At 42.8% G+C, this 26963-nt stretch overlaps 1 protein-coding gene across 5 annotated transcripts in view; it reads right to left on the reverse strand.

The window, feature by feature from the left end:
* Positions 1 to 3599: 3599 nt before the first annotated feature.
* Positions 3600 to 26963, reverse strand: part of ARHGAP28 (Rho GTPase activating protein 28) — a 107040-nt gene continuing 83676 nt past the window's right edge. For 4 of the 5 annotated variants that reach the window (XM_061595866.1, XM_061595894.1, XM_061595870.1 and 1 more), the window contains 6 exons: positions 23531 to 23613; positions 20474 to 20671; positions 11759 to 11902; positions 10304 to 10428; positions 9098 to 9162; positions 3600 to 8043 (listed from right to left, as the gene is read on the reverse strand). In XM_061595866.1, the coding sequence (XP_061451850.1) occupies positions 7952 to 8043; positions 9098 to 9162; positions 10304 to 10428; positions 11759 to 11902; positions 20474 to 20671; positions 23531 to 23613 (707 nt within the window). In that variant the 3' untranslated portion in view covers positions 3600 to 7951. The remainder of the gene's footprint in view (positions 8044 to 9097; positions 9163 to 10303; positions 10429 to 11758; positions 11903 to 20473; positions 20672 to 23530; positions 23614 to 26963) is intronic. The other variant, XM_061595884.1, reaches the window with a different exon arrangement.

Below are 26963 nucleotides of genomic sequence, written 5' to 3' on the forward strand. Positions count from 1 at the left end.
CCAGAGTGGGTGGATAACCAGCCAGATGGGCGACTAATAAATTTAATAAATAAATAAATGACTGATGATGAAGATAAGGCAGCCATGGGTGGGTCCACAGCTGGAGTTCTCAACTGTTCCATCACTTTGACTGAGAAGGAGTAGTGCTTGCCGACAAGCTGGTGTGTCAGTTTATGTTTTGTGGGATTCGCCCATTCCCGCTTCCACAAAACATGAAATGCATCCAGAAAAGGAAGGCTGGCCATTTATGGTTGACCCTCCGGAAAAGCAGATCGGGAACCTTTGGAAGGCGGGGCTTCCAGCTCTTCCTCTGAAAGCTCCTCCTCCTCCCTGTCCTCTGAAGAATACTGCCCCTCTGAATCTGAAAGTAGCCCTAAAGCAGTCACCACTGCTTACTATATCTCCTTTTCCTAACCCTTTCCCCCTTGGTTTTGTGTTTAGACTTAGAAGAGCATTTGTGGCCCTTGCCATGGCTCTTCGTCGGTTCTGGGGATGCCGGGGGAATGGCGGGAGGAGGGGGAGGGGGAGGAAGAGGAGGAGGAAACTGGAGAAGGGAACCTCGCTCACCTCTTTGCCTGAGCCCTCTTCTGGGAAGGCTTCCTCTTTTTCTTTTCATGAGGGAGGCATTGGGCCATAAGGAACCTATTCTCTGTATTTCCTTGGCCACTATGCCCTTCACCCAATGCAGGAATTTCGGAAACTCCTGTTCCCCTGGGAAAAGCAAAAAATCAGCACTCACCCCCTCCACTTGCTGGTTGTGCGTTTGGCGCCAAAACTTGGCCACGTCCCTCCTTGATAAGGCTGTGGCTGGAGGCCTCAGGCTCCTCCGATAGGCAGCCTAAATCCACCTCCTCCATGGCACCTCCGTGTGCTGCAACCCCACCTGATCCTATGGTGAGGGTTGGGGGGGCGATAAAGCCACTCTTCCTTCCGCAGCTGAGAAATCAAGCTTCTCTGCTCAATGTGAGATGGGGGGAGAAGTCTTGTTGGTTCAGCAGCAGCCGCCGCCGCTTGTCCAGGTAGCGGTTGTGCCTCTGAGGGACAGACACGTCCCACTGCAAAAAGCCTCACGCTGACGCGCCTAAATGAATCCCTGCCCCTGCACTAAGCTTAGGATGGCTGGCGAGGGGGGAAAGGGAGGGCAGAAGAAAGAGAAAGAAAAAAATGATAAAAGGGTGAAGTTCTAAAACTGAAACTGCTGAGCTCTTATGGAGCTCAGCAGGACCCAACCAAATGCTGTAGCAGGCAGGTCCGGTCTGGAGAGAGTGGGATGGCTTCTCCCCCAGGGTGAAGTCATTGGAGGTGGACCCTGCCTGCTGACCCAGAGGGAGGTGCCATTCCCAAGGCCAATGACTGGCCTCCAGGAACCTCAGGGGAATGAAGTTTAATCTGTGGAATTGCCTCACCCTTTTTTGAGAAGTCCTCAGGAATACCAGACTCCAAAGCCTGACTTTGCCTACAGCTACAGTCCTCTTTCACCTGTGGCCTGTGCCTGCATTATGATACTTCATGAACTGAACTATTATGGTTATGAAAGTGACCTTCTGAGTTTGGCTTTGATATCTGTTTTAGATGCCACCCAAAAAACAGTCTTGTCCATGCTACAAGTTTATGGAAGGACAGACAGAAAATACTTTTAAGATGCATTTATGAACTCCTTCTTGAGAGTTGCTGCTTCTAGTCTTGTTCCTGACCTGTTCTTCCTGTTGGACAATGAGGAATCTATTTAACTGGCTGCTATGTAAAGGACTCTAAGCAACTAGAAACTAATTATGGAAAGCTACTGGATTTTTTTTAACTGGTTGCTGGGTTGATTTTTCTGTCCAGAAACCTTGAAAAGGCCTCACGCTGAGCTGCAAATATTGGGAAAATCAGAAATTAGACTTGAGTTACAGCCTAGGTGGCCAGCCATCCAGCTAGCTAACTGTAGTGTATACAGCAATATTTCTATTCCTCTAGGATTAGTTCATCCTTTGCTGCCTTCAAGTACTCAAGAAAAAAAAGCAACTGATTGTTAGTATAGTGAGTGCTTGAAGAGCCATTTTTTCAGATCAAGTTATCTCTTTATTTCACCCTTTAGCAATAAGCAGCCAATCCTGCTCTTCTCTTTATAACCACAGAGTAAACAAACTCTATTTCTTACTGCAGCCAGGCAAACATGCTTCTTTATTGCTGGCCAGGTAGAGAACACAACTGAAATTGAAAAGCAGAACAAAGGAAAGTACAAGGGCTGGAGTCTAACTCTAGGCCATAATACAAAGTTCTAATATTTAAGGGTTATATTACTATATAGGCTGTTTTTTCAGGAACACTTAATTATAGGGTGATTTTGATCATGAAAAATCCACCTTCAGTCAAGGACAGTATTGAGCAAGCAGACTTTCAGGGGCTCTTCCAAATGAGGCTTTTGTTGTGCAGTCACCCTGCCTTAGTCACTGAATTTTTCAGAGGGTCTTTTATCGTTCTTTAAATGAAGGTTGTTATTGGCTGTCATGTCACATATTAAAAAGACAATTTTTTAAAAAACCCACCGGGGGAGGGGGCTCCAGGGTTGGTTGGGGAGGTTTGCATATGTGAATGCCCTCCCCCCAAAAGAATGTCAGGCAAACAGAAAATGATCCTATAAAGGAGAATATATTTGCTGTGTTCAGAGAATGAGTTGCAGTCAATGCTGTGTTCTGTTTCAAATACTTTTGGGAAAGATGTAGTATCGTGTAACAAGTGAGACCATCAAACCTGATGTGCTGCATTTTGGAAGCCTCTGATTTGCAGGTTACTTATGGCCTAGTGCAGCCTTTCCCAACTAGTGGGCCACCAGGTGTTGTTGGACCACAACTCCCATCAGTCTCAGCCAGCATTGCCAATGGTCAGGAAAGATGGGAATTGTGGTCCAACAACATCTGGTGGCCCACTAGTTGGGAAATGGTGGCCTAGTGTCATTAATTCACTTTGAAGTGGACCAGAAGATATAGAAGGTAAGATACCTATGTGAATTTCTTCATGATTATATAGTCTTATAAACACAATCTCTAGATAATGCATCCATGACATTTCTTTCAGGAAAATTAACAGTGCTTTTCTCACGATTTCTGTTTTGGTTGAAGCATTTATTATAGCTGATATGAAATCAAAGGTTTCCTAAAGTGAGGCTACAATCCTAAACCCACTTACCTGGGTAAGCCCCACTGAATTCAATGAAACTTACTTCTGAGTAGACATGGTTAGGATTTCAACCTAAGTCTATAATAAAGCCCAGAATCTAAATTTATAATACAAAATCAAAACTAGTGAGTAGATGGGCATGTTTGTTTGATTTTGGAGTATAGGTTTTGCTTATAGTAGGTCACATCAGAAACCATCAAGTAAATTCACTGGGATGAACTGATCAAGCATAATACATTTTCTTACTTCCAAATATCCTGACCATCCAATACCTAAACCAGTTATACTGGAATATTTTTTATTTATTTGGTTTAGGAATGGGAGTGGGCCTATGTTGGCTTATACCAAATTCCATTTTAGCAGATGTATTTCAATTTTTAGTCAATTTCATTTTAATACAAGAAGCAAGAAAGACTGGAAAGGTTTAACTGACAGCATTTTAATATTTTGTCTTGAATTAAGTACATACAAGTTCTACTTTCTAAATCCTCTGCATTTAGTCAGAATGCCTATAATCAAACCATTCATGACAGATGGTCAATGAAAACAAATGCTAACAGACTTCATTTTAAGTAAGTGTTGTTGCTACTAGAGTATTATTTAAAAAAACTGTTTTAAAAAGTAAAAAAGTAATATGCCTCTGATATTAACTTCCAGCTGCATTCAATATGAACAGAAATAAAAGTGCAGAGGGTTCTGGTCATTTAATTATCTAATATAATATTCAAAAAGTTTACTTAATATGTTAAGCTTTGGCTAAATTATTGCCCATGGATGACACATAAAAACTACAGCACGATAGTTTTCACTCCTGATAATATTTGTATTATTAATATTTGTGTGATGTCTGCACCTGCACAAACAAGCCCTGGGAGAGAGTACAAGGAGATTCCTGGATACTGGAATCTTGTTTTCGGGAGGGGATCCCTGCCTTCTGTCAAAATAGTTGGAGGATGAGGGCTGCACATGCACACTGCCTTCATGCTGCCAGTAATGTTATAGCAGGGCAGCAGTATGTCATTAGCAAGTCATTACCCATGTATGCTTTCAGCTAGGCTGAAGAGAAAGAAAACGGCTTTTTGTTTGCTTGCTTCTCTTTAGCCTGTGTGTATATGGAAGGAAAAAAAATGGGTTGTCGGCATAGGGACTATCCTACAGCCCAATTTCACTCTCTGTTTTGGATCATTTAAGCCACAAATGATACTGTCCATTTCCAGTGTAAGTTGTGCGTGTGTGTGTATCCACTATATATTTTGGAAACTTGTCAGTTTGCTACACACGTGGACACCTCTTAAGATGCTATAACCAAATTTTGCATGTGTTCGGATACAATTGGATACCATTTTGAATCAAGATGGCAGACAGAACCTTTCAAAACTGCACAGATTTTAATCACTGATTTCAAAACGGCACATATTTTTTGGTTTCTTAGAACTGGGTATGAGGCTGCTAGTGTATATATAAAAAACAAAGTTGGCTAGATTACAGGAATAATCCCTCCTCCTGGGATCCTTTCTGTGACAAAGGGATAATTTTCTTTTTAACTTAAGAGGAGAGGCAATAGACAAATGCGTCTCTCCAGTATCTGTTTACTTGCATTCCAGGGTCCATGATCCAGTCAGAAAAAAGAAAAGCTCTGTACCCACTGATGCAGTGAGTGGTGGGTAGAAAAATTATTTGCTTGCTAGGTTAGAAGAGCATTGAGGTAAGGGGTTGCTGGCACAACACCCCACCAGATATGCTACCTCTTGTCCCTGATCTAGTATGGAAGAGCAGGGGTTCAGTGAGGAATTATCCCAGCTACTTCCCCGTAGGATGAAATAAAAGGGAAATAAATTATGGTAAGTCAGATCTTTGCATAACCCCTTCAGTATGAGCACTTGGACACTGAAAGCATTAGAAAGAAACAGTGATGCAAAATATTTGGTCTTGTGTAGGAAGGAAAATGGTGTCACAGAAACATTGAGATAGTGATAGCAGTTTGAAAATTGGGTAGCGAGACAAAAAAATTATTGTGTGAACCAGATAGCACTTGATGAGACTGATAGGAAGAGCTTCAACTGTTAAAAATAAATAAGGTAAATTTACAACAAATGAACATCAAGAAAGGCACAATGTGTGGGTGGAGAGGGAGAGTTAAAGGAAAAACAAATTCCTTCACTTTGCTCTACCCTTCACTCTTGTGATATTTTGCCACAGGTTCATACTTGTATATCAATAATAATAGAGTAGGATTCTGGTGAAGGGGGGGAACTATTATCTCAGAAGTAGAATCCACAATCTGAAAATATCTTAAAGGCACTGCTTCTGTTAAACTGGAAACCTGTGTTAGGTGTGAGGTTCCCATAGCTGGATTCCTCCCCCAGCCCCAATCAACTTGTCCCAGAGCTCAATGCACAAGGGAATCATTGTTAGCAGTAATCACATGATGGAGGGATGTGGCTTACAAAATCCCATCCTTCAGTGAACAGCTGTTGAGGGCTAACTGAGCTGACCAATCAGCTGGTACTGAGGTCCCTTTGGATTAAGCCCAAAAGCTTTGAGCATGTATTAATCTAAATAAATGCAATGAGGTAGTTTGCACTGTTAACACATTAGCAAGTGAGGCACAGAGAATGTTCCAGTACTTACTACATAGTTGACAATACTTCTTTGTACATGAATCCTTAAAGACATTTATTCTGTTTTGTAAAATCATGGGGCCGCATCCAGCAATGCAGCTCCAGTGTCACAATGGACTTTGTGTGTAGAACAGGGCTTCCTGTCCCCTCCACCCCTCCCATGCACCCTCAAAATCAGCTCTGGAGGGTTGCACAGGCACAGCATTAAATACAACCCACTGAGTATAAAATTTGTGCTGTTTCTTCCTTATATCCTTTTAAATATTTTGAATTGTTCCCCTATATCCTAAACTTATTACATGGACATAAGTTACATTCATTTCAGTAAAAACATGATATTCTCATCATGCAGTGCCATGCAGAAAAAAGAAACTATGTCTAAGTCCTTTGCGTTAGTGCACTTGCTAGTTATAGCGCAAAATACATATCCATGGGAAAAGGTATGTTTCTCCCTACCTTTCCATGGCTTACAAGCCAATTTTTTTAAAAGCAAAACAAACCACATTGAATTGACCATGCAATAAGTATTTGAATTAAAGTAAGATTCTGCTTTGTAGATTATAAGATTTTTTTTAAAAAAAAACCACCTATTTCTACAGATATGAATTAGTCTACTGCAGTAGTCAGTCAGTTAATACCTTTCATTAGACATTCAACATTCTACCTTATGTTTTCATTAATCCAAGGCTACATTTAATTCACCATAATGGAAGGCATGATTCAGCCAATATTAAGCACTCTAAATTCTCTTGATTTTGATGCAAGAGATTTAAATACATGCTTAATTCTTCTGTTTTAGCCACTGGGATTAAAAGTGTTCAACATTGTCTGGATTTTCCTAAAGTCTGTATCAGTAGTCTTCAATGCTTTCAGACGTGAGACCTACCTTTAACCCAAACATACATTTGGGGACTATTTGTTTTACCATATATTTGTGTAGGGGGAATGCTGCTGTGGCAACCATAGATCAGGCTGTGACGCACTACCACAGGGGTGTCCTCAACTCCTATTGCTCCTAACCACTGATCATGTTGGCTGCAGCTAGTGGGAATTGTAGTCCCAACCATCTGGGGGGCACCATGTTGGCTGCCTCTAAAATGGTGGATCCTAACCCCCCCCCCATGGTCTATAATGCCTCTTAGAACACACTTCATTATTTCTCTGATGCCAACAATCTAAGATCATTTCCCCCATACGTATATAAACTTAAAGGAGAGGCCACTGCTTTTAACTACTGTTGGTTTAAAATTAAATTAAAAGGCAAAACAACACTTTGAAATAAAAGGATGCATATCTTGTACCTGTCAAACATTCATCCTATCTCACATGCTGAAAATGCTTTACAATAAGGCTATTAGGTTTTTTTAAAAAGTAGACTTACAAATTTTATTTAGATCTACACATCCATCTATCTTCTAGCTCTTTCCAAGTAGTTGATGTGTAGAATGATCAATAGCATATGGTATGAAATCCATGTGTTACAAATCAACTTGTATTATTTGTTACACATTGATTTGAATATTGGCAAAGTCAGAGAAATGCCATTAAAATACTGAATACCTATGTACAGTATTTATATACATGCATAGTACATTAACAGTAAAAATGCTTTACACAGTAGTTTCCCCATCTCATTGGCAGCAGTAATAAGAACTGAGACACAGGTACTGTAGTTACTAACATTTGACAATAAAAGCTTTCCCTTCAACAGGAATGAGTGGTCACAGAGCTTTGGCACTGCCTTTTTTGTATTAAATGATTAATTTTTTTGTATTAAATGATACTTCCCATTTTCCTTTGAGTATCTTGTTATTAGTGGTCGCCCTTTGTCTCCTGAGAGTGGCAAGATAGGGGAAAATCCAGTTTTTATTCTGTTAACGAAAGGTCTGTCTATATTCCTTCAATGAAAGAGGCACCCGTAAAACTGATGTTAAAGTGTACTCGTTGCAAAATAAATTAGAATTGTAAGAAACCCATAGCTGGACAAACAGTTCTCGGGTCATATGATTCATTTGAAGGAAAGATAATGTAAATTGTGTTTGGAAGATACATGTAGAGTAGCAACTGCTTTGGTTTCATCCTTAGCAACATGGCTCTTCATAGGTGAAGCTTTTCAATAATTCTTTGGGCATTTTCCAAAATGATGTGCCAAGATGCCCTTACACGTTTCAACTTATTTTTGGTTTGATCACCCATTCTGCTTGAGGATTTGCATGGTAAACATCCAGCATGTAAGCATCTGGATCCAAACAGTGCTGTCCTGAAAGAAACATGGATGATTTTTAAAAAACATGAATTTAGTTTTTATTATAATGTGCAGTAGATTTTGACGGAAGCAAATTATCCATGTACAAGGACAGGGAATCTGTAGCCTTCTACACATTGTTTGGACTACATCTGCTTTCAGCCCCAGTCGGCATGGCCAATGGTCAGGAATAAGAACATAAGGAGAGCCTGCTGGATCAGGCCAATGGCCCACCTAGTCCAGCATCCTGTTCTCACAGTAGTCAGCCAGATGCCCATGGGAAGGTTGCAAGCAGGACCCGAGCACCTTCCCTCCTGAGATTTCCAGCAACTGATGGGAGCTGTAGTCTAAGAACATTTGGAAGGTCCCATTCCTGTTCTAATATGAATCCTTCATAGTAGTAATGTACAAATCCCAAATTTTGAAAAATATCTTCTGTTGCTCTTGAACAATGCTAAAGCTCTGTAGGACCATCAGGGAAAAGGGAAGTTCATAACTGCAGTAAGCTTCCAAGAATATTTCTCTGCCTGCTTTCTTGTTTCTGTTTGAACTGGGGCCTTTCTGACCAGTCCAAATGTGTTCCAATCACATTCTCGGTTTTAGGGAAGATGTGAGGACTATATATAGCAAAGAAGAACAATTACGTTTATTGCATAATGAACTGGAAATGCATATAGAAAATGCAAGGGAGGACTCTTCCTGACTATCTGTCCTCAACTAAGCCGTTGAGCAAGCAGTTTTAAGGGTTTTCATCTTCCACCTTGAAAACACATCTAATGATTCAAAATTGAAAAGAAACATTATAGTGCTTCTATTACTCCACACTAGATATAGTACCAGCAAAAGCACCTGCATGGTAGTTGTTACAGGAGGCAGCTATGAATGGTAGAGAACAAGACTCTTAATGCTCCCCCATGCTCCCATTTTTTCAGTAGTATGTAGCTCATGTGCCAGTTGGAGCTGGATGGCCCTGCCCCACTTTCTATGCATTGCAATTGGCTTTAGGCACACATCTAAAACCAATCTAGAGGACAAGGCAGTTACTGTTGAAATTTAAGTAAACGTTTACCTATATTTCCTCCAATTTCATGTAAACTTTGGATAGGCATTTTCATCTTCTCTGATGATCCATGGCTACAAGAGGGGGAAAAAAATAACCATTCAGTCCTAAGGCTGCTGCTGATAGTGGAGTTTAATACAAAGGTGGAATAACCACCTATTCAATGCCCTGCTGGGCTTGCATCAACTTTCCCCCTCACATTGGGAATCTGGTCCAGCTTCCTCTTCTTATAGGATGACCCAGTTTTGGGGGGTGTCAAACAGCCGAGATGGCTTTGAATCCTTAAGATTAAAGCCATTTCCTAGTCCTTCTCTAGCACCCTCTTGAACCACCCTCAGACATCAGAGCTCAGTAAGCCAGGACATCAGAAGTTTTTATGGGAAGGAGGGATCCAAAACTAGATCTCCCTCTCTTCTCCAGTGTTGGCACTCTCTCTGGTATTGGAGGGCAAGATGATGTTGGAGGCCCTGCTGGTGGCGGCGCTGGTGGGTGCTGTCCAGTTGGTACTGATCCACAACAGGGCTTTCTTGGTAGCAGTTCCTTGTGTATGGAATGCCCTCCCAGGTGAAGTGCAACTGTCTCCCTTGTTGTTAATATTCAGGCAGAATTTAATAACATTTCCGTTCACACAGGCATTTGAAGGCTGAAATATGCTATTCCTGGCAACCTTGAAATTAAATGTGTTATTGTTTGCTGTTTTATTGCTTGCCACCCTGGGCTCCTGTGGGAGGAAGGGCAGGATAGAAATTATATATTTCACCATCCTATGGCCTCTGGAATGCCAAGGAACCAAACAATTTGTAGCCTAATGCATTATTCCAGGAGAACAACCATATTAACTGAAATAAACATAATGCTACCATATTTCTTTTACACTAACTGATTCTAGAAGTACATGAAAGTGTGCCTGTTTCAATTGTAATTTAAATGGGATTGCTGCTGTAGAATATGTTCTGTGACTAGTCAAAATGAATTGAGCTATAAACTGTGTGTCTGCAAAGCAAGCACCTGGCTGCGTCCACTTTAGCTTGGATCTTGTCAACACTTGCATATACAACAACCTAACCAGTCAGAAGAGTGAAAGAATGAATGGAAACTTTCTTTGCTCCTCACACAGTTTGATAAAATGGAAACTGACTAATGGAAAAAATAGTATATTTGTTCTCATCTAAAATCTTCCTGTGAGCTATAGCTCATCTTCATGCTTTTACTCACCTGTTTTCACAGTAAAATCGTGCCAGAATATCTTTGGCTTTTGTTTGATTGTTCAACTGAATTGCCATAGAAACTTTTGAATGCAATGGAGCATGAACTCTTATCACCCCCTCAGGTATATCAGACTGCAGAAATGGAGGAGAAACAACAATGTGCTGAAGTCAACAAAAGTATCACAATACTGACCACTATGGGCTATATCCAGAGTCCACTTATTCAAAGTCAATCATGAAGGCCTCTCTGCAGTAGCGGAAAGGGCTGCTGCTTCTCTGCTGTCAGTGCTCCAAGGGTGGAGAGGGCAAAAAGGTGGGTGCTTGGGGTACGTTGGGGAGCAGATTGGGTAAGGATTTAGATCTGTTGAATCCAAAGTCCTCCTGTTCCTCTGACATGCCCCCAAAACATGGGGGAGGGTATGCCAGCTGTGGGTCCAATGAGAGGAAAAAAGCAGAGCTTTGGATGTGGCGGTGTGGCGGCCACTAGGCCTCCCTCCCCTGCCCATTAAAGCTGCACTGCCTGTAAATACACAAGGCAACACGGAAGCCGTTTGAGTAGAATGTTTGTGGTTCTTAATTACTTACTTCATTCATATTTTTACTATTTATACTCTGCTCTTCAGGGAACCCCCAAAGCAGATAATAACAGAACCAAAACAATTTAACTAGCATAAGTTAAAAACAAAATACAAAAAAATCTTAAAAGCAGCTACAAATTTTGAAAGGCAGAAGCAGGATAAAACTATAGTAACAGACAGCAGAATAAAATCACTCAAAACAAAGATGTTGGTACAAGCTGGAATTAGGATTTCTAAAGATGGAAATGTTATGTGCAAAGATATGGGACTGAATTGTCCCATATCAGAATAGATTGTTTTGAAAGAGTTACAGCCCCTGTGTGTGTCAGGAGGGGGCAGAAGTGTGGGGAAAGGGGCAGGAGTTGTGCAAGGAAAGGGAATTGCCCAAGGAAGGTCTTAAGAAGGACACTGTCGAAAGTCTGAGGCTCCAGCTGATGCAAAACCTAATTGTGTCCCTTGTGCGGAGGAAGGGATTCACGTCTGAAGTATAATACGCCAATCCTCTAGTGTTTGGAGCCTTGCGATGGACACAAGTCAAAGTGTTGGTTTCATCCTAGAAAGGCCTAGAACAGCCGACTCCAGTGGTTCCCAAACTTGAAAATGGCTGAGGATCTTGGCAGACCATTTGATTATCTTTCTACATGTTGTAGCAATTGTAATGCCCTGTGCTAGATACTGAATGATTTTTTACTTGTATTCTTACAAACATGCTGTGGGCCACCTGAAAGAACCTACAGACCACCAGTGGTCCACAGACCACAGATTGGAAACCCCCGGCCTACACTATACATAGTATTATTTCATTTAATTTTATTGCTGTGAACTGCCTTCAGCATACATTTTTTTTAAAAAAGAAATGCAACCAACCACCACAAACATACAACCTCTGTTTTTTCTGGCCTCTCCCGCTCCATAGTTTTTCTTCTCAATAGCCTTCGCACACCCTTGTCAAACATCTGCTGTCTCTTTGTATTGTTCATTGCAGCTTCGTTCATCTTTCTCACCTGAGAAATCAGAAATGTTGGGACCTAAATGGAAAGAAAGTAAAAGTATACATTACAAATGATTTCCTAAAGCCTCCTCCCACCTCACACTCTCCATCAGCTCAGCGAGGAGGTGCACACATGAACAGAAAAGAAAAAGCTGGCTCTTATGAATATCGTACCAGTGAGGAAGCACTCCTCATCGACTTCTAGTAGAATTTTCTCAGACTGACCTTTTGGTGTAACTTTGGCCTGGATCAGGACCTGCAGGAGCACTCCAAAAGGGAGCTGAATGTTGCGTACATCCCCCCTTGGTCCCTCCTCTGACACGCCCCTGGAATGCCCTTTTCAGGCCTTCCACCAGCACCTTTCTGTCAGGCTGGGCTTCCCTGGTGAACCCCCAGCTGAGCCAGCAGGGTCCAGGCTCTGCCATGGCTGAGTTGAGTTGAGGTGCTTCTGCCAGCAGAGCCCAGCAGCAGGGCCGGCACCAGGCATGTCAGGGCCCTTTGGCACCAGCCTGCCTCAGGCCCCAGCGTGCACGCACATGCATGCACACCCCACCTACCTATCTCTCCTGTCTTTTGCAGCTATGAGTGCTGCATGCACAGGGCTGCCATTAACCAAGACAGCGGCTGAGGTTCCCCTAAGGGGCTGATGCCTCCGCCACCATCTTGGTTGATGGTATGCATGCGTGCTACACATGTGCATCCTTGCCATCAACCAAGATGGCAGCAGGGGCATCAGCACTTTAGGGAAACCTCAGCCGCCATCTTGGTTAATGGTAGCCCTGCACTCATAGGCACAAAAGACAGGAGACGGGTAGGTGGAGCCAGTGAATGGGCGGGCAGCTTGGAAGCTCCCTCCCTGCACGGATCGCTGAAGGGGAGCACTACTCCTTTCCAATCCTATCCAGGGGCCCTTGGCCAGGGCCCGACCTGGCTGCCCTTTGGTGCCGGCCCTGCTCAGCAGAGCCAGGACCCTGCTGGCTCAGCCAGGACCTACCATATCCAACTACCCTCGGTCCGTCTGAGCTGGATTGTGCTCTTAGAAAGTTACCCTAAGCCTTGCTAAATAGGAAGAGAAAGATTTTTGTAAAGCTTCTTTCTTGTATTCTTCTATCATTTATTTTTATTATTTTTAAAATAAATTTTAATTTTTTGTATATAAATGCTCTACATGCTTTATATTTTGCAGCTAGTTCACTATTTTTGTTAAATTTCTTAACATATCAGCATTCATTCTCAGTCTGGGCTTGTTCGGCATTTAATGACGAATTAGCCATCTTGGTAAGAGAGTTCTGTAAAACGGAAAATAGCATTTGGAAAACTAGAAGATGCATTTGAAGGGGTCTCTAAGGCTACAACATAGAAGTTATGTCTGCATCATATCCATCATGCATCCATCCATCATGGAAAATGGCACTCATATGCTCAGAGGCATTTTTTCTTGCCAGCCAGCCTGAACATTCAGAAACAGATGCAAGAGCTGGCACTGAAGAAATTCAATTCTGGTATTGGCTCTTCTTGCTCAATATAAATCAAGCACAGAGAAATAATGTTCTTCTGGTACAGTGGAGACCAACTTATAGAAAGCTAGTATATTGTTGTAGAACAACAAGAGGGATAATCTGGAAAAATGGAAAAACTATTGAGAGATACTCTTATGCAAATTAATTCATATCTCAATTCACAGTTACTATGAATTAGCCCATGTATTTCTCCAGTGGGCACCAGGACACCACCAAATGGGTATTGTGTTCCTTGCTAGTGCTTGAGGCAGGAAAGAGTTAACACTCCAAAACGACCGATAATGTGGCCCCTCCCACGGAGTGCCAGTTCATTTTCCTGCCTCGCTTGAGCAGTACTGATTTTCGCCTTGCTCTTCAGTCTGGCCGAGTTATTTATTTATCTTTTCTCTGTTTATGTATTTATTGGCGGTCAATGTTTACTTCACTTTTATCTCCGGACTGTATATAGCTGTTCATCCTAAGATTAATTAGTACAATGTTTTCTCCTCAGAAATGAATTTCTTTGTAGTTTTCCAATTCATGCATTCCCTTAGTGTTTTTCCCGGGTAGATTTTCCTCACTAATGAATTTCTCTGTGATTTTCCCTTTATGCATTCCGTTAATTTTGTCCCCTTTAATGAATTTCAGGAGAGGTTTTTTCCTCAGTCATAACTGCTATTGATATTTCCCTACGTTAGTGAATTCCGGGGTGGTTTTCCCTCTTTTTTTTTTTTTGCACAGTAGCTTTCTTCTCCTTATAAATTGGTCTTTCCTGCTGACAGCGAAATGCCTAAGGAGTAAAAAACTGTCTCTTCAAGGCTTTCCAAACGACCGGTTGCAGCACTTGGTGTGGTAGCACCTACAGCTCGCTCGCATGACCCACCCATTAAAAAGACGAGTTGCTGCAGCGCTCGCGAAGGCGGTCGCCATTTTACTCAAACAGCCTCTCAGGCACCGCGCGGCCCAATCACTCTTGCGGTAGCACAGAGAACGGCCGTTAATTACCATGCACCTCTTTCCCCTGCAAGCGCTGAGGTATCAGAGCAATCAGGGTGGAATAATTTAACAGCATTTAACGATACTGCCTTCCCTGTAGCTGGTGCGGTAGCACTGCAATCAGGACGTAAAAGTATAGAAGCAGTAAAAGGTGCAGAAAACCTGGTCAGCACTGCAGTAGCAGAGCACTCAGGACGTAAGCGTTTGACTAAAACAAAACATACAGTTCCCCATACAGCAGAGCAATCAGGAAGGGTTGCTCCTGAGAGAGGCACAAAGCATAAGGAAAATGCTTCCTTACACGGCACAAGGGCGCTGTCTCTAGGACAACACTCGCAGCAGTTGAGTACAATGAATACTGAATTTCCCTCACAGCAGGAGGAGATTCCAGTCCCTTCAGTCCTTTTTGGCTCAGATTCTGAGGAAAATGATGAGGAATTTACAGGTTTCAATAGTCATAACCCTGAGATTCCTCAGAGCACTGGGGCTTTAGAGCCTGTAACTGCTATTGCGACTAATGGGCACAGTCATAAACAGCAGCACGGAGTTTTGCGTGACAGCACTAATAGTATCCAGCCTCAATGCAACTCCACGCAGATGGCCTCTCATGCCCCCTCCTGTTCAGATCAGGAACTTCAACCGGTGAAGTCTTTTCATTTAGGAGCTGCAGAATTGAATTATATTAGAGAGGCTCTCATGGGTGATATATCAGCAGAACTAGCTGCTTTTCGCCAATCTTTTCAAGTGGTTCCTGTACAGGCGCAACAGCGCAGTCATCCGCCAGCACAAAGTAACTGGCAATATGATATACGACAGTGCAGTGATCAGATGCATCAGGCAGGTTTCCCTGCAGTTCACCATCATGAGCTCCATGCTGAACTTGCACATGCATCCCCAGATCCACATGCTGTGGCCAGGGGTAGAGCACAGGGCTTATTAGCTGACAGACCAGACAGATCAAAGTTTGCTGGGCATCAGTTTATGCACGATGATTCAATGCTTGATTTCGAAGACAGATTGGATGAATGGAGTGATACTTCACAACCAGAACAGCCCCACTCCAATAGGTTGTTTCACAGCACTTACTATATGCCTCTGCTATGCAAGGCTATGGCAGCTTTAGATTTGAATGTTGTTACAGAACAGGCACCTTCTACCTCCAGAGGAGCATCTGTTCTTCCGGAAACAAAGTCTACCGATAAAGTCATTAAGGTACCATCGCTGCTCAGACAAATAGTGAAATCTGAATGGGACTGGCCAGTTCAGTCTACCAAGTCACTGACGTATGCTAAGAAACTATACTTATTGGACCCAGAGTTTATGGAGCAGCTGAAAACTCCAGACATTGATTCTCCAATTTCTGCATTAGTTTCTCGAAACTTCCTTTTAAGAGAAGGGGATGCTCATCTGACTGATCTTACAGAACGCAAGTTGGATATGGCACTTAAGAAGGTCCATGAAGCGTCAGCCTTGTCGGTACGTGCATCTATAGCGGCATCTGTGTTTTCAAGGGCTGCATTATTGTGGTTAGATGAAGTTTTGGAAAATCCAGATCAAGACCAAGACAGACTTAGGAAAACAATTTTGAAGGTATCAAGGTCACAGGCTTTCATTGCAGATGCAACAATGGATGCTACTCAATTCGCAGCTAGAGCCATGGCTGCTGAAGTCGTAGCTAGACGTATTCTGTGGCTTCGCCATTGGGAGACGGACGTTTCTTCTCGCATGGTGATGGCGACAGAACCATATGCAGGCAAGAAGTTATTTGGTGACAATGTGCTAAGTGAAGTACTAGTTGAAACAAGAGACAAGAAGAAGGCAATGCCAGTAACAAGTAAAAGACGAGATGACAGGCGTCCTTTTTGCTGTTTTCAGCCATACCAGTCCTTTCGTCTCTCTAGGTTTGGAGGAAGGGGGCGCGATTTCTGTGTTAACAGACAAGTTTGGGGTCGTCCAAGAGTCCAGTTGCGCAACCAACCACAATCAGCAGCGTGAAATACATTCTCAGCTACCCACAGAGGTAGACGGCAACAAAGACAATTCTGACTTACTGCAGATCCCGGTCGGGGGCCGCCTGCTGAAATTTGCTCACATTTGGCAGATGACAACATCAGACCGCTGGGTACAGAATGCTCTTCAGTATGGGCATCTGATAGAGTTTCAGGCTACGCCTCCAAACAGATTTCTCCCGTCCCCAGTTTCAGCACATCCTGAGAAGCGCAGGCTGCTACAACAGGCAATACAACATCTGTTGCAGATAGCAGCCATAGAACCGGTTCCGCAGCACCAGAAATTTCAAGGGGTTTATTCTATTCTCTTTCTTGTGCCCAAAAAAGGAAACAATTGGAGAGCCGTACTCGATCTAAAATTTTTGAACGGATTTGTCAGATACCGGAAATTTCTCATGGAAACATTGGTGTCCATAAAAGAAGCTATTCAGCCTCGAGACTTCCTCGCTTCCATAGATCTAACCGACGCATATTTACATGTGCCAATCCATCCGCAGCACCGCAAGTTCCTCCGCTTCGTTTACAACAATCACCACTATCAGTACCGGGCAATGCCCTTTGGCTTGGCGTCAGCACTGAGGGTCTTCACGAAAATTATGGTGACCCTTGTCGCCCATCTCCGTCAACATGGGTTGAATCTTTACCCATATTTAGACGACATTCTGATTCGTTCACACACAGCACAGTCAGCTTATCAGGACATTCACACCATACTAGCTGTTCTCCACAATCACGGATTCTTAGTCAACATACCCAAGAGTCATTTGTTCCCTCAACAACGTTTACAGCATTTGGGGGCAATGATAGATATGGAACTGGAGACGATTTCTCTTTCGGAAGACAGGGTTCAAAAGATAAAGTTGGCTGTTCAACCACTGTTAGCGAAGTCTGCAGAGGACTTAATGGTCTTAGCACAGGTTTTAGGCATGCTTGTTGCCTCTATCCAAGTTACCCCATGGGCCAGATTTCATCTTCGTCCTCTGCAATGGACACTGTTACCATACCAGTGGCAGATCACGCATTCCCTGCATCTCCAGGTTCCTCTGACGTTACGCTTGAAAACCGCTCTTCGTTGGTGGACACAGGATTGCAACCTACACAGAGGATTTTCCTTAAAGGACCCACCACGGGAGACTGTCACATCAGATGCGAGTCTCCAGGGGTGGGGAGCTCACTGCAGAGGTCAAATTCTGCAGGGATCTTGGTCCCCTCACGAATCAACCCAAAGCATCAACTTTCTAGAACTTCGGGCAGCACGGTTGGCGCTGCAACATTTTGTGCCTTTATTCCATCTCAAACATGTGCTGCTGCGAACAGACAACAACTGTGTGAAAGCGTCCATAAATCGTCAGGGAGGGACGAAGTCGCTGGTTCTTCATCAGGCGGCATCTCTACTAATTTCCTGGGCACAGCACACACTCCATTCATTGACAGTGGAATATATCAAGGGAGTAGAGAATGTACAAGCGGACTGGTTAAGCAGACAGCAGATATTGCCGGGCAAGTGGCAGTTACACAAAGATGAGTTCAACCAGATACGCAGCAGGTTCGGAAGGATGGATGTGGACCTTTTCACTTCAGATGTAAATCATCAACTGACGAGGTATTACACTCGCTATCCATCTCTCAGAGCAGAGGGTGTAGATGCCCTACATTCTCCTTGGCCAAAGGCAACACTGTATCTTTTCCCTCCTTTTCCATTGCTATCTCGGGTAGTGAAAAAGGTAAGGATGGAGAGGGCCAATGTTGTTCTACTAGCACCAGATTGGCCAAGGAGGCCATGGTTCTCAGAGCTAGTCAGCCTATCTGTCGAGCCCCCATGGCGTCTGCCTCTTCGACCAGATTTGCTGCTACAAGGACCGCTTCGCCACCCCGATCTTCAATGGTTGAGCTTAACCGCATGGAAATTGAGCGGGGCAATCCTGCTGAGGGCTGGATTACCAACGGAAGTGGTCACCACAATATTGGCAGCTAGAAGACAGTCCACAATAAGAAGCTACCAGTATACCTGGGCGGCCTTTTTGAAATGGTGTAAGAGGAATCATGTTACACCTAGGACCTTGGGGATTACAGAGGTGTTATCTTTTTTAAATGCCGGTTTGCAGAAGGGGTTGAGACCCAATACTTTGAGACGACAAGCCTCTGCGTTGTCAACAGTCCTGTCTAAGTCTTCTTATGCATCACTGGGAGCTCATCCCTATATGAAACAATTTCTAAGAGGGGCTTCACTATTGTCAGCACCTGTTCATCATCGTTTTCCAACGTGGAATCTTCACAAGGTCTTGGCAGCTCTTCAAAAACCGCCATTTGAACTGTTGAAAACGTCTACGTTACGAATCCTTTCCTTCAAAGTATTATTCCTCATAGCAATAACATCAGCTAGACGAGTATCTGAACTTGGAGCTCTCTCGGTGGCAAAACATCTATGTATCTTCCATACTGACAGAGTTATTTTGCGAACAGATTCTACTTTTGTTCCAAAAGTTAATTCTGCCTTTCACTGTCAGCAGGAAATAGTATTGCCAACATTTTGTCCTTCGCCAAAGCATCCTCTAGAGCACGCCTGGCATTCATTGGATGTGAGGAGAGCACTTAAAGTATATATAAATAGGACTAGGCCAATAAGGCAAACTGATTCTGTTTGTTTCTTACCATCCAACTACTCTCGGTAAAAAGGTGTCCTCCTCTACTTTGGCGAGATGGATTAAGGGCTGCATTGCCTTAGCATACAGTTCTCTAAACATACCATTACCTTCAGGCATCGTTGCTCATTCCACTAGAGCAGCAGCTGCCACTGCAGCTTATTCAACAAATGCATCTCTCCAAGAAATATGTAGGGCGGCTACTTGGGCTAACCCTAACACTTTTACTAAACATTATAAAATAGATCTTTATGCTTCAGCTGAAGCAGCTTTTGGGAGGCGAGTTATTCAGCAGGTCCTGAGTGATCATTTAATATTTCTGTACCCACCCAATCAATACGTTAGCTCTGGAACATCCCACTTGGGGGTGTCCTGGTGCCCACTGGAGAAGGAACCGTTTTACTCACCAGAAAGGTGTTTCTCAGTGGGCGCCAGGACACCGCCAAGGCCCACCCTGGGATACAAATGACAGGAAAACTGATAATAAAATGGGTGGACTCTGAAGAGTCAATGATCACTCCTCTCCCATGTATCATTCAGTGGAGTTGGCAGTCACTCGGAGTAGAGACTGTATAGTTATTTTTACCACTGAAGTGTAGAATGTATGTTTTCATAATTACAGTTCATGTTGCCACAGTTTTTTCGATATGCATAAGTTTATATTTTAAGCCTGGCCAGACGGCGAACTAGCACTCCGTGGGAGGGGCCGCATTATCGGTCGTTTTGGAGTGTTAACTCTTTCCTGCCTCAAGCACTAACAAGGAACACAATACCCACTTGGCGGTGTCCTGGCGCCCACTGAGAAACACCTTTCTGGTGAGTAAAACGGTTCCTTCTTTGGAAATAACTATTTAAATTAAGCCCTAGCATACTTTGATCCAATTAAAATAAATCAAAATATAAAATCAATAAATCAATATAAAATTTGTAACTGCTTGGAATGTTCAAGATGGCATACTCTATTGCATCAATTTTATCACTGCATGCAGCATCTCTTAACTGTCTGGGAACCACTTTTTAAAGAGCTTCTTTAGAGTTGAAAAACAGGAAGAAAATCATCAAAACAATACATTATCCACCAATGCATTTCCATGTTAGGAAAAGATGTGCCCGTTGAATTTCTGCCTGGAACCCAACTGTTGAAGCCACAAGAGCCCTACTCGGAAAGTGTGACAATCTTTTTGTTGTTGTTATATGCCTTCAAGTTGATTATGACTTATGTCGACCCTGTGAATCATTTGGATATATTCACAGGGTTTTCACAGGAAGAGGTATTCAGAAGTAGTTTACCATTGCCTTCCTCTAAGCCTACGGCACCTGGTATTTCCAGGCAGTCTCCCATCCAAGTACTAACCAGGCCTGATGGTGCTTAGCTTCCGAGATCAGACATGTTCAGGGTAGTATGGCCATAGGCAAACTTATTTAACCATAATATGAAGACAGCACAAAAACCTTTGCTTACCATCCACAGGATTTCCTGATATTTAATCAAAAGTCTCACGACATGTGCAGTGGTGGCTGCTGCTAGCATTTCTTCTTGGTTTGCATGTTTGCCTTTGTAAATGAAGAGGTTTGGGGCAACAATCATGGACACATTCCACAAAGTCATTTTGTTTTTCTTTTCATGAGCAACCACCTTCTTCAAGAACTTTAAAAAGGCCTAGAAGAGAGAAGCCTACTCAGACTCAATTTACTGGAGCACAGAAGCCCTTCAGTGTGTTTTCTGACCCACACTGCTATGAATTTTATTTAGTTTAGCTGAAGTAAATCTTGGAGGATGTCCTATGCATAGCTGGAGGTGTACTTTCCATGGACTTATGCATGCCTAGTTCAGTATCACATTGTGGCCCTTGCAAAATATGTCTACTTTAGATGATGCCTGAAATTAATTAGCATGCAAAATAATTCATGAATAGCAAATCAAGATGCCACTCACGTTATTCTACAGATTATTCAGTTGGGTCTGCATGTACATCTGCTCATCATATTATGTAAAGCAGTGATTCTCAAACAGTGGGCCAGGACCCACCAGCGGACTTGGGTCCACTTTCAGGTGGGCCTCACTGTCACAGCCTCTCCCGTGCCTCCCCACTTGCCTGCCGTGCCCCCTAGCTGTGCCACAGCCTTTTGCTGGGCCAATGCCGAAAGCAGCTATTACTTGCATGCTGAGTAAAAGCGGCCAGAAGCAGATAAGTTCACAAAGGAAGGTCTTTCAGGAGAAGGGTGACAGGAGGTGTTGAAGGAAATTAGAAAGTGAAATAAAAGGTGGTGGTTGTTATTGCTGCTGTTTTTGCCACAGGAGCACTACTAGGAAAATATTAACAGCAGCAGCAGCAGCAACAATAAACAAATAGGAAATAGAAAGGAAGGGGATGAAAGAGAAAGCCTGTTATAGGAGGAAGAGTTGAATGTAGAAGGACTAGGAAGGAGACATGAAAGAAACAGGCAGGGGAGTTTTTTGATAGGGAAGAATAAGATGCAAAAGTTGAGTGTGAAAGGAGAATGGGAGAAGAAATTATGGGAGATGGGAAAATACTTTGAGAGGCATGCTTACTATACTAAGAGAGCAGCAGAAGAAGGCAAGAGGGAAAGAAGCAGCTAGCTGAGACAGGAAGAGAGATAAAGAGTTTACCCCCCTGCCTCTTTATAGAAGCAGCTGTCTCTAAGCTGTTGTTGCTGGGAGACATTTAACATCTGGACTAGGATCTGCTGAGGCTGCAGCTGCCCAGGCTACGCCCCAAACCACCACAACTTGCACTGGTGCTGGGTAAGAGGAGAATATAAGCCAAGTGGATTGCGCTTCTGGTGGGGGCAACCCTGAAGGGGTGACTTCAAAAGGATTTGTGGCTTTGGCCAATGAGGCAAGAGCTCACCTTGTTTTATAGGACAGGGCTTTGTGTATGGTATTGTTTATTTTTTTCCTGCAGGGGGGATTGCTGTGGTTTTTTTCCTATAGGGTATTTTGAGTGTGAGAGCCTGGAGGTGATCTGGAGTCGTATGTATTAGAGAAAAGTAATTTCATGCCTCTGGTATGAGAATCTAATCCAGCATGGAACTGGGCCATCCTGAGTGGGAGATGGGGGGAGTGGTGAGATATTTGTCATGGGGCAATAGTTTAACACTTCTGGGTCCAGTGAGGTCCTCTAAGGACAGAATGCACTCCCCCCTTCAAGGCATGTGTAATGGGTAGGGGAAATTAAAAAAGAAAAAGCCTTCTCCACTTCGAGCCTCTAGGCTGCCTGAAATGGGGAGGGGAGGCAGAGTCACAGTATCTCCAGAGTAAATGCCTATACTTAGCTTGAGGAAAGCTCCTTGACACAAGGAAAATGCTGTGGCACAGAATTTAGCATTTCTAAAGATGGATTAGATATCAGTACAGGAATACCCCGCATTAACGTACGCAATGGGTCCAGAGCGAGTACGTAAACCGAAAATGTACTTAAAGTGAAGCACTACCTTTTTTCACTTATCGATGCATACACTGCACTGCAATCGTCATATACGGGCATAAGTGATGTAAATAAAGCATTTATAACTAAAATAAACACAGTAGGCCTTATTTTAAGAAAAAGTTTGTAGCTGGAAACTGATTGGGCAGTGGCGTCATGCCATTAAGTGTCTGTTCTTGCAAAGCGAGCATACGTAAACAGGGGAATGGTGCTACTGTAAATATGTCCATACTCGCGAGTGTCCGTAAAGTGAAAGTCCGTATAGCGGGGTATTCCTGTAGAAAGTCATGACAGTAATTGTTAGCTAATTATGCCAAATTCTGTCTCCATCTGACTGGTTTTGCCCCTGCACCACCCTTTTGTGACTGGTGGGTCTCAATAGTTTTCAGCCGTATCAAGTAGGCTGTGTTGGAAGAACATTTGAGAACTCTTGTTTTAAAGCATTTTGGTAGAAAAAAACTGCTTGCAAAATAAAAATGAAATAAATGAAAATGGACTGCCTTCAAGTCGATCCTGACTTATGGCGACCCTATGAATAGGGATATCATGGTAAGCGGTATTCAGAGGGGGTTTACCATTGCCTCCCTCTGAGGCTAGTCCTCCCCACCTGGCTAGGGCCTGCTCAGCTTGCCACAGCTGCACAAGCCAGCCCCTTCCTTGTCCGCAACTGCCAGCTGGGGGGCACCTGGGCTCCTTGGGACTATACAGCTTGCCCACGGCTGCACAGGTGGCAGGGCACGTAACCCCTGAGCCACTCACTGGGGGGGGGATCTTTAGCTGGCCCTTGACACTCATGAGACAGGAGCGGGGATTTGAACTCACAGGCTCTGGACTCCCAGCCAGGCTCTCCTCCCCACTGTGCTATACCAATGTATAAAATAAGGGGTTCTGTTAATTACAGAAATAATTCAACCAGCCCTCTCTGACCACTTTCCCCAGAGGAAAACTTTTAGCCTGAGGAAACTAAAATGAAAGTTCAGGGGTTTTTGCTTCTAGTTTCTGTACCTGAAATTAGCTCATTTAAAAATAAACAAACACAAATGGCAAATGTCACTGAACAGCATGCCTACCTTGGCTGTGTCCCTGCTGGCATCAGGAAGCAACATGATCAGCAAATGCAAAGCTTGCAGCTGTAATTTGATGTTGGAGATTTCTAAGAATAAAATGATGAGGGAGAGGCCATGAAAGAACCAATGTGGAAAAGCCAATACTTCATATTTAAATATTTTTTAAATTGTTATATCCAAGACGTTGAATATTTTCTAGTAGAGAAGCCCAGTGAAAAACAGTAAGATAAGAGACTTGCACCATCAAAACAAATGCCCATCTAGTTCAGCAACCTATTTCCATTTGTCGCCAGCAAGCAGTGGTGGCTCCATGTCAATGGGATGGTAGAATCTGCTCCAGCTTCAGCACCTTGGACAGCCCCTTGACAGTTCAGACTAAAACCTGGAGCAGATTCCACTGCCCCACTGACATGGAGCCACCACTGCCAGCAAAGAGGATGAAGGCAACAGTGGCCCCCTGTTGTTTTCTCCACAGCAACTGGTATTCAGAGGTATGTGTTTTTTTAATATGGCTGGTCTGTTTAGCTATCATAATTGTAACTAATAGCTGTTAATAAACCACTCTGTCACAAATTTATCTAACCCTCTTTTTAAAGCCATCTAACCTAGTGGCTATCTTGTCTTGTTGCAGTGAATTCCATAAACAAACTGTGTGTATACAGGTATATGAAGAAGCATTTGGATCTTAAAATAACACTTGGCATATTCAAATCCTATCAAAATCCACCACACCTACCCCAATACTTTCCCTTTATACTTTACACTATTACATTGGCTTGTATCAAAATCTGCATGAATGCAAGTTTACTGATAAAATGGTGTTTCTTGTCCAGTCCTCCCTGCTGCAGTACCCTGATAAGTTACTGTAAAGGAAGACTTAGGATATGCTGCAATGGGGCTTTCCTGTTTCCTTCACCACACTGCATCCCACTACTCACACAAACTTCCGCCTCCTGATTTTTGCCAATCCCCTCCTCCCAGTGCAGTGCTGCAACCATTCTTGAGAGTCCTCTTGGGGCACAGGTGGCTGCAGAGGGGAGGAAGGGTGGGAAAGCTCCATTGCACAAGTGGACTGCTTGCATAGGTTTTAATCTGATTTGCTAATCTCACCCAACTTCAGATCATTTATAAAAAATTTAAATCGTATCGAGATGATCCCACTGTGTACTTCCCTCCACTGTGAACGTTTTTATCCCCATATTCTGAGTCAGGATGTATCCCTTTCTTTAACCAGTTATCAGTGCATAAGCTGTCTTATCTGATGACTCCTAAATTTCCTCAAGAGCTTTTGCTGAGGAACTTTGTCAAAAGCTTTCTGCAAATCATTGTATATAATGTCTATCGGATCACAGCTGTCTGTTTATTAATTAAAGTATTTATAAGCTGCCCTTTTCATAGAAATACATCAAGGCAGCTTACAACATACAAGATACAATAAAATTTAAAAACCAAAAAAATCATTAAAGAATGTGTTTGCCTATATTCTCAAAAATTGGAGGGGCTAGACTTCCCTTTGCATAAGCTATTCCTCTTCTCAGCAAGACTTGTTCTTCTGTATGGTCAAAAATTCTGTTCTAAATCATGCTTTCCACCAATTTATCTGGGCCAGATATTAAGGCTAATGGATCTGTAATTTCCTGAAGCTACCCTAGAGCACCTTTGCACAACTGGCTACTTTCCAATACCTGTCTAAGGAGGTTGATTTTGTTACACAACAAATCTACACTGGAGTGCTCTTGTGTATCCTGCCTAGAACCATGGAATTAACAGATTTTAAAAAATGTCTTCTATAATAAAAAATGACACACAAAAAATATCTTTTCTGCAGTCTCTCTATACTTTGTAATACTTTGACTAACAGAATACTGATGACATTTAGAAGCATTACTTAGAACATCAGAATTGCAGCTGAACTAGCTGTTAAATTATTTGAAATTCCCTGTGTAACCAAAAGAGTTACCTTTGTCCAAGTCATCATATTATAACATCTAGCATTATATTCAAGGATTTAATACGTCCCATTGAACTTAGTGGGACTTAAGAGTATACATGCATAGGACTGGGCCATTTTTACTTTTACTCATCTTTACTTACACACACATACTCAGTCATGGGTATCAGGCTGATAATCCTACATAATATGGAAAACTTCTGTTCTGGTTTTCAAAGAAGCAAGTCCCTTAGAAAGAAGCCTTGTATTCAGGGACACATTCCCTGCATAGTTTATCCTCTGGGTCACAAGCAGGACATCTTTCACTGTGGGCTGCCCATCAATTCTTCTTTGATGTCTTGGAAAGCTTGCCTTGTAGTTCAAAACAGTCCTCTATATAACATAGTGCATATTAGTCTCAAGGTGACACAATATAATTCATTTTCAAAGGAATTTTGTGTCACATTGTTTAATGGTGCACAGACCCTAGTTATCATTAGACCATCGATTTATTGTTCTATTAGTCTCAGTTCACCAAATAAACCTCCTCTTTAAATATATATTGGGTTTGCCATGTACTGGCAGATTTAAGTCTATCAATGACCTGCACTTAGGGGCTTATGGTGACTCCGTGGAGTATGCACAGACAGTGTTTGAAGTATAGAGGGCCTTGAAGGTGTTTTCCCCATAGTATTATTACCACTTTTTATTTTTCCTACTCCTCTCTGCTTTCTTTGTTTAAACAGCTCTAAGGAATAGGCCGTGAAAATTGGTCAGACACTACAGTTTTACTTTTACTGTTGTTGGGAACTATTTCAATATTTTAGTTTGAGTCCTTCCTTGATATAACAAAGGAGAGATAGGAGAACTCCACTGTAGGCATAGGAATGTAAATTGCAACTGCATTTGTTCCTCTTGGGATTTTCATTATACAACTGATTGGTTTAGAATTGATGTTTAGAAGTCTGCTCTGTGTTTTTCTAATAGTTGTAGCATACTACAATCAGCTGCGACTCCAACTCCAGTTTTAGTCAGGATTCAGTCTCTTCCTCTGTAAGCTAGACCTACTTGGAAAAAATGGAAATGGACTGCCTTCAAATTGATTCCTATGGCGACCCTATGAATAGTTTTCATGGTAAGCAGTATTCAGAGGGGGTTTACCATTGCCTTCCTCTGAGGCTGAGAGGCAGTGACTGGCCCAAGGTCACCCAGTGAGCTTCATGGCTGTGTGGGGATTCGAACCCTGGTCTCCCAGGTCATAGTCCAACACCTTAACCACTACACCACACTTAGACAGACATTAAAGATTCTCTGTACATCAGTTCGTACTAAAATCATTTTAATAAAATCATGCTTTGCCTTAAACACTTTCTCTGGCTTTTCCTGGCCCCCTGAAGAATCTTACAGCCTGGAGTGCTGTTTTCTTACACTCTCTTATGAACAAAGACTATGAAAAGAACTAATGAGTATGCAGGAGATAAATTATGCAACAGAAAAGGAGGGAGC

The sequence above is a fragment of the Rhineura floridana genome, chromosome 1, assembly GCF_030035675.1.
Source record: "Rhineura floridana isolate rRhiFlo1 chromosome 1, rRhiFlo1.hap2, whole genome shotgun sequence".
Classification (NCBI taxonomy): Eukaryota; Metazoa; Chordata; class Lepidosauria; order Squamata; family Rhineuridae; genus Rhineura; species Rhineura floridana.